Genomic DNA, 8,753 nt, shown 5'->3' with positions numbered 1-8,753 from the left:
TTGTGTAAGTTTCTCCTTTCTGTATTGGCTGTAAATGCATGTGCTAAAATCTGTGTTTGCATAACGAAACCTTCCATCCACAAGCTTGTATTCTAAGTTGGTTTGGCCATATCTTTAATAACTTTTGCTTGTTAATTTCAGCTATCGTGGTGGAGTAGACAGTGAGGGACGTCCTGTGATGGTTGTTGTAGGAGCTCACTTTCTTTTACGTTGTCTTGATTTGGAACGCTTTGTTCTCTATGTAGTGAAGGTAGCAGGTCATTTTGCTGAATTGCATTATTTGTTTCTCTAGGTCTGTTCTCTTATGTTTTGCACCTTAGATCATTAATTTGCAATAATTTTCCACAAAATGCTCAGCAACATAACTTGTGGAACTTTCTCTAATTGCTAATAATGCATAAATTTCATGCTTTAAATTTTAATAATTTATTGTGTCTTTTGCAACAAGTTGGTCCTTTCATTTACCTCATTAAAATGACCTTGAAAAGCATTCCTTTTTCAGTTGAAAGTTAATGGGCCTTGATAAATGCCACTTGAATTACCCATTGATTCAAGAAAATTCACGGTAGCAAAGGCTTAAGTAATCCCAGATTGACTTGAGCATTTCATTATTGCTTGATACATACCCATCTACATGGGCTTAACTGGACCCAACCCATTTGCCCCAGAAAAAAACTGGCTCCACCACTGGCCTAAATTGACATGGCCACCTCCTTACACATATTTTTTTTTTAAGAAAAAAAATGTAGATAATCAAGTTTCAAATCATAAAATACTTCAAAAAAAAGGAGAAAAAAAAAAACAAAGCTGACCGTTTCTCTGTCTATTGAACCCATAGCTTCTCATGTTAAATTGTCAAACTGTTTGGTAAATAAAGAATAAGAGTTGCACAAATGACACCAACTCAGCCAACCTTTTTTTTCTTAAATCTTCTACTTATTTCTTGTTTCAATGAGTAGAATCCAATTTCACCACTTCACCAAAGGGAGAGAGGCAAGGAGAGCAAAATCAATGTTGGTTTGTCATTCATTAGGTATTGTGGAATATCTCACTATGAGTCATTGTTGGCATACCATTTTTGTGAATTTTAATGGAAAGAGGGAAGGGTGCCTGTGGTGGCTATAGATTGTGCGTGGGCTATGATTAGGAGCCAACCACCTACTCGTACTAGTACAATAAGAAAACCTTTTTCCTTTTTTTTGTCTTCAAGGTTTTTAAGCTTCCTTTTTCTAGTTTTGAGTGGAAAAATATGGTTTGTTGAGTTCATCTTTTATGTTTAAAGATTATATACTTTAATTTTACATTACATGCATAAAGAACAGTGACTATATGATACATATTAAATTACTAAGTATAACATTAAAAATGTAAAATATTTTTTTGAAAATATGGAAATGCAAAATACATGTATATGTTCAATTCCTAGTGGAGTGTCAATGTCACTCATACATGTTTGGGTCACGTTTGTAGTTGGACCTTGGAACTTGACACCACCCTTGGTATTGTGCCCACACGGGATCTTGGTAGGCCATCTGTACCAGATGGCCAAGCTAATACCGGTGCTCTACTGGGTACAATAGCGGAAATCTACAAAATGACAGCAAGTTCTGATCCATAGACCATGGAGGCTAGGGAGCAAGGTACGTCATCCCGGTGCTGGGCCCTATATCGGTGCCAACCTGTTGCTGTGTCGATACACCTGGTATAGTGGCCGGTTTATACCTCCATACCGCATACTGATTCAGCACTAGTATGGTACGATATGGCCTGTACTGCTTTGTTTGGTACGACATGGCATACCTTGCTAGAAAGGATTATAATCACTCGAACATGAAGACTCAAAGGGAATGTATCCGTATGGGTCATAACCCAGCATAGGAGGACATAATTTGGTATAGGATGATGATCTTGAGCATATGGGGAATCCAAATATGCTCAGGATTCTCACTTGACACATTACCTCATCAGCCATGGTCCCTATCTTGTGTCCTATACTCAAATTGGGACTAGTAAGCAAAGGGAACTATGCCACCCCCTCCCTGTCTATTGCCTCCATCCAGACCATTGAATCCATCACACTCGAAGAGTCATTGTAATCATTGCTTGCATCATGAGATGACATGGGCATCCCATCAAAGGGCTCGGTAGTCTCGGAGTCACTATTTGGCTCCCCATCCATTCTCTTCAATGAATCCGCCTTCTTGTTTCCTTCCTTTTGCTTTGTCTGGATTTAGACCTTCTTGATTCCTTTCTTTTGCTTTGCCTAGGCGTAGATCTAAGGCACTGGCTTTACATCCTTGCTCAATGACCACCCTCTCCTGGTTGGCTTGAATAGGTAGACTACCATGGCCAGTTTTGCCTCCCTTATTGGGTCTGCTTCTCTGACTGACCTTGCTATTCTAGCTGGTCCTAGCACAAAGGTAGCTTGTCCCCCTCATTTCCATATCAAATCTCTGACCGGAGATCTTCGACTTTGAACAAGGCCATGACGCTGACTGACTTTTCCCCAAACTCTGCGGTGGCCGTTGCTATGGCATTGGTTCGCTGTGGACATGACACATTTCAATCCACCTAGTTCTTTGCATTTATCCTAGCTTGCTCTGCTATAAGACTGGCTAGCCTAAGGGGTGATCTTGTCTCTTCAAGCTTTAGCCATGCTGGCTGACATGTTACACAATGGATAGCATGCTAGACCACAAGCATGATACTAAGTTTTGGAATCTAACATCTCCTTCATTTTTTATTAATTTTATAAAATATGTTTATAATAGAAAATAAAATAAAGATAAAAAAAATCAAAATATTTTACAATTGTATAGAATTGACTAAGATCTATGACATATCACAAAATCATGCCAAAATGTTACATCTTGGCATGATTTCCCATATTTTTTCAATTTTTTGCCATTATGGGATTTAAAAAATGGAAGAGGGAATCTAGGAAAATATCTTTGTAAACTGCGGATTTGCTCTTCCTGCTCACCCTTCCACTCTTTCTCTTTCTTCTTTCCTTTCTCTCTCCTCTATTATGTTGCTTAATGGTGAAATAGAGGGAGAAAACTCAGAAAAGGGTGCATGACTTTTTTTCTCCCTCAATTATTGAGGGAGAGGGGTTAATGAGGCCTGAACCAAACCCTTACCAGACTGAACCACTTGGTTTCAAGTAGTGCAACCTGGTAAGGACTAGATGCACACCGGTTAGGGCCCTGTTGCGTACCAAGGCCATGAACTATTTGGTTCATGGTTGGTACAATATTATATGGACTGACCTGCACAGCTCAGTCAGGTATCATATACTGTGATATTGTGCAAGCAGATTTAGAATGTTATGCATTTCTTGGAACTTAGTTGTAGCATCCATCAGTGCCATTTATTCCTTTTTTTTTCGGTTGCGGGTACTCCTGCAGGGAGTTTGGTAGATCCTTGAAGGAATTTTGCTTTATATAATCACTTTGACATTTGGTAATGTTCTACAACAGACTGCTGTTCAGTGAGTTTGGTAGAACCCTGGGAGGAATCTGACATAATATAATTATCTCGACGTTTGCAAAAATTGTAGAATAGATAAAATTTTTAGGGACTCTGCTACTCTGGTAATTTAATTGCCTCAAAATTCAGTATAATTTTATAATAAACAAACTTCTAATTAATAATTTCTCTTGAGAAAAGTAAGTCTTAGGGCATGTTTGTTATTGTTCAGAGGAAAGGTACTTTTGTGGCTTTTAAAACAAAGTACTTTTCTTGAAATTTTTTTTTTTTTTGTAGCATTGTCTGAAAAGTGATCTTACAAGAAGAAACTGTCAAAAATGTGCTTCTAGAAGAAGCTAGAAATCCTAGCTTCTGGCTTCTGTTCTCATGAAGCAGAAGCAGCAGAAAACATGCCGTTCATGTCTAGTGGGAAAGCTTGATGTTAAATGGTTTTGAAGGCTGCTAACTTGACCATGTATTTTCAGCTTAAGAGAAATCTAATTATGAGGTTTTTTTGTGAAAGGGAGTTAGAGATTAGGTAGGAGATGTGATATAGATAATGCTAAAGAATGGAGAAGAAGAAAACAGAAAAAAAAAAAAGGAAGAGCAAGAAGAGAGTTCAGCATATTATGTCTGGTCGGACACCTGCATGCACTTTCTGTGGATAAGCCAGGGAAACTACTGTTTGTGAGAAAATGATACCTTGTCATCAAACTTACCAAGTCATGAAACTAATCGTGGCACCAAAACAAACTTCTAAGACCCACTTAAGAAAGAATTTTAAGGTTTAGCCTTAAATATTGGAAACACGGACAAACATGGTCTAAATAAATCTTCAATAATATGGTTTTCTTGATATTCTATTTTGCCTCTTGCACCCTTCTGTTGTTTGAGCATGACCATATCAGATGAACTAGTCATTCTCATGGGAAAGCTGAACTTTGAAGGGAATTTACAATGGGGTGAGAAATAATTAAGGAGGTTCACTATGTCATTTAGAAGCACCAGAGTGTAGAAATTCCAGGTAATAGTTGAAACCCTATGGAGCAATGGGACGGAATGAAGGACATACTTTTCTTGGGGGTTCTTATTATGTCATTAGTGTAAGTCCAAATATGAGTACTTGATTTAGGTGGATAATTGGAGAACCGGATAAATTGGTATATGCTAATTTCTACCATTAGTCCATGAGAGATATTCATAGCAAAGATGAATGTTGGTCAGACTATATGAGTCAATCATCATGGGCCGATGAAATCAAATAATAACTTCAAATCAGGAAGTGCTCAAGCAGACCAAGGCAAACAGTGGTTCTAAGGGACAAGTAATTCGACTTTACCAGTCTAATAGGAACCATTCAAAAGAAAGTTAAATGGTTTCCTTTTAGTGTGAAAAGATGTGTGACTAGGAAATGGGAAATCAAGGACAAACCTTCAGCCCCAATAAATGACCGCTATGTTTCATTTGTATCATTTGGAATCTCTTGGCAAACATCTTAACCTTCAGTAGAACTTGCGAATGTTTAACTTAACTAAGGGTTTATTAGGGATGCTACCATAAGTACTAATCACATTAAAAACACATTACCGACTATAAATAAGATAAAAGATAACTTTATACCCAAATAACGTTCACAAACTCGAAAAATAACTCAAGAAACTGAACAATGGACTTCAAATGCAGTTTCAAGTTCTTGTGCTTTAGCAGGCTGATTGCAAGATAGCCGGCCTTGTGCTTAAATGGTCATTGCTTGGACTAAAGTGGAATACTAACATTATGACTCACTACATAGAGCTGCGACATTCTCTCCTTGTCAAAAAAGGAACATATTTCTGAATTCTAATTCTGGGTCTGACGAAGACAGCACATTTACCCTTCCAATTTTTTAGGTCATGATGGATGATTCCCCTCAAGTTGATATTGGAAAAAAAGTTTTGGAACAATTAGTAGAAATTGGGTAAATTATCTCTATATACATTGTGCATGGAGTTGATATCAGAAATTGTATTTCAAAGATCTTTGGCATTCTTTCTGAAAACATCAAAACTTCAATATCCGGGTTAATTGTAGAGTGTGATTGTGGATCTCTCCATTCTCACCCAAGTGGGCAATCATCTCCATACATTTGCACAAAACAATGATAGATCACTTGAACCATCAATATCAAAGTTGCAAATTTTCTTGTCAGTGTTGCTATTAGTTTATGTTGTTGCTATTTGATCATGAACTGATGTTAAGAAGAGTTCTTGAGTCAGTTACGGTTCATTAGCACCCATTCTTTTTTCTGGGAACGCTGGCTAATTAGAGCAGGGATTTTTTTTCCAGCAACTTGGTCACTAACAATAGTAAATAAAATATTGTCCCAATGTTTGTAAGTCTGGTGGATGCCATCATTGCAAGAGGGATCGAGTATTTGTTTTTAATCTTCATCATGTGATGCTGTTAGGATTATGCTAAGAGTTCTTTGTTGGACTTGCATTATCATGGTAGGTTCGACTAATATTATATTCTATTTACAGGAGTTTGAACCCCTGATCCAGAAGCCTTACACAATTGTCTATTTTCATTCTGCAGCGAATTTACAATTGTAAGTATGCTATGGATTAATTGGATTGTTGAAAGGAGCAAACTTAAAAATGTCTTTTACACTCAAATGGAGATCTACATAGCTCAGTGCTCTGGCTCCTTTTTGTATCTCAAATTTAACCCCTTGGCCAGTCTCTCTGAGACTGGACATCTTGGATTATATCTACCAATTGTGGTCACGAAGAGTGGACTTAACTGGTTTTCTGTTGCCTGCCATTTGTTGCAGAGTTTTCCCTCTCTCATCTATGGTTTGGATTTATTGGTTTTTAACCTCCAGTTGGTGGAATTTTTATTGTTTATTTTCTTAATTGAGTCTCTTTTATGCTAATTATGTAAAATAACAGGCAACCAGATCTAGGATGGATGAAACGTTTACAGCAGATACTTGGTCGAAAACACAAGCGTAATCTGCATGTCTGTACCTAATTTTAACTTGGTATATTTATTTGGGCTCATGTAAGGCCATGGCCATGTTTAAATTGATCATCCCCTTATAATTTGCAGGCAATTTATGTTCTCCATCCGACCCTGGGTCTGAGGGCTGCAATCTTTGCTTTGCAGCTGTTTGTTGATGGAGAAGTGCTCTCTCTCCCCCCCCCCCCACACACATTTTATTGGTTGTTTAGATTAACCATGAAAGCTTATATTGTCCTGATTATAAATGACTTTTTTAATCATTGTACATAGGTGTGGAAAAAAGTAGTATATGTTGATCGACTTTTGCAGCTGTTCAGATATGTTCCTCGAGAGCAGTTGACCATTCCCGACTTTGTGTTCCAGTGAGTGTACCATAACCTTTATGTTACTTCAAACATATCGATGCATGATGGATGGAGAATTTGATTATTGAATAATTTTTTTTTTCCCAGACATGATCTTGAGGTGAATGGAGGGAAGGGTCTGATTGTTGATCCAAGAACAAAATATATCTACCAAAGGCATTCTGCATGATCTCCTGGTTTTATTGTATATTCAGTGTGTTGTTTGATCGTTGTCCATGTAAAAGCAGTTTCCCCATCTCTTGGATCCTGTAGTTTTGAAATTATTTGATTGTATTTTCCACAATGGGAAAGAACAAGAAATAAATGCTGTTAGTGGTCTTTCTCGCTGTTTGCAGCATGTTATCTCCGTCGCTCACAGGTATCTATGCGAAGGGGGACAAGGTTTTGACAGGGAAAAATTAAAAGAGTTTTTGATTTGTTGGAAAACCAACAAAAAGCAAAATTTGGCCTTTTCCTGCTCATGTGTTTGATGATTGTGAACGCCGTTGCAGGAGTATTTTTCAAGAAAAATGGTTGTAGACTATCTTAGTTTTCGAAAATAAAGACCACGTAGGGGGTTGTGGTTTGACTTTATGTGGCGATACGGTTGTGGGGGACGCTCGTGTTGGAGACGTGTTTTAAGAATTTTATTCCGAACGTCTTTGAAATTGCCAAAATGTTCGCGGCTGTGAACTCTTTTTTTTTTTTTTTTTTGAATTTTTCCCCTGCTTTTGGCTCGTCGGCAATTTAGTCTTCATGCCGCCTTCCATGGTTCCATTCATTATTGTGTCATCAGATATCCTCAATCGACGAATTACAACGCGTTTCAGACTCTGTGCGACCACCGGATGTTCCTTTTACTTCCGGGAAGCCACCAACATATTGCTGAGCCAGGCCAATTATTAAGGCCCACACCAAACAAAATCCAACTCACCGCATGTTGGACTAAAACAATCCCTCGCAGCTATCAAATTTGCAAAGCCGAACAGAACCTACTGCACTTCACCCAGCTGGCCTCCCTGCTATGATTAGGAAAATGCTTAAAATCATAAGCCAGAGCACTGCTCAGATCGATTACTGGATGAACGTGGAATTCGCCAATTACTTCAATGGCACCCAGGCCTGACAGCCACCACGAATCCCTACGTACCGCACGAACCCGGACTGCTACATTAGCCCGGTGAACTAAGCGCGCGCGACCGGTGGCACCGCCTTATGATTGACTCCCTTGCAGGTTGCCACTAAATTACACGATCTTATCTCTTTTCTTCTCTATAGTTTTCTTTTCTCCTCAGTTTATTATTTCAATTAAAGGTTTGCATTTTCTGTGCTTTCTGTCTCTTCACTACAAATATTTAAATCAATGCAGTTTGTGGAAACCACTCAAAAAGCAATGCTGTGCTCACGTAAACTTTTTATTTTATTACACATTTTTTAATGAAGTCAATGTCTGCCTGGACATCAAAAATTTTCCCAAAATTGAATCTTTTTCAGCAAAGAGACATCTCTCTCTCAGAGACAGGTACAATTGGCTAAATGATGGAGGGTTTTCATTTTCTCTTCTTTGTAAATAATTTTCAACATATTATTTCGTACATCAAAATACCATTCCAACGCCATTCATGCATGTATATGCGTGATTCCATCTTACGACAACTTGGGTTTAACAGAATTGGTGCAAGCCTGACTGAGAACATCAAATGCACTAGTAACGCACCACATGGTATGTTTTTACCTTTATCCACGAGATGAACCATAATTTAACTGAAGCCACAAATCATGCAATACCCGTGCCTCCTCCATAGTAGATGGAGGGATCTCTCATAGTGTCCTGATGCCTTCTAAAGCGTATTAGTAATATCTAAGGGATAATGAAATCGACAAAAGGTAGATTGGTAGGAGAGTTCCTTTTAGAGTGAGTTCTAAGCTTCACCAAAC

At 38.1% G+C, this 8,753-nt stretch overlaps 1 protein-coding gene across 1 annotated transcript in view; it reads left to right on the top strand.

The window, feature by feature from the left end:
• The window catches only part of LOC105044303 (uncharacterized), a 15,531-nt gene extending 8,253 nt beyond the window's left edge, over positions 1-7,278 (top strand). Inside the window, exons 9-15 of the mRNA XM_010922154.3 lie at positions 1-4; positions 142-250; positions 5,988-6,055; positions 6,399-6,468; positions 6,559-6,633; positions 6,742-6,833; positions 6,924-7,278. The exon at positions 1-4 is cut by the window's left edge and continues 248 nt beyond it. Of these exons, the coding sequence (XP_010920456.1) occupies positions 1-4; positions 142-250; positions 5,988-6,055; positions 6,399-6,468; positions 6,559-6,633; positions 6,742-6,833; positions 6,924-7,005 (500 nt within the window). The 3' untranslated portion in view covers positions 7,006-7,278. The remainder of the gene's footprint in view (positions 5-141; positions 251-5,987; positions 6,056-6,398; positions 6,469-6,558; positions 6,634-6,741; positions 6,834-6,923) is intronic.
• The last annotated feature ends 1,475 nt before the right edge of the window (positions 7,279-8,753 follow it).

The sequence above is a fragment of the Elaeis guineensis genome, chromosome 4, assembly GCF_000442705.2.
Source record: "Elaeis guineensis isolate ETL-2024a chromosome 4, EG11, whole genome shotgun sequence".
Classification (NCBI taxonomy): domain Eukaryota; kingdom Viridiplantae; phylum Streptophyta; class Magnoliopsida; order Arecales; family Arecaceae; genus Elaeis; species Elaeis guineensis.
Note: the sequence above shows the minus strand (reverse complement) of the source record. Positions and strands in the feature narration are given on the sequence as shown.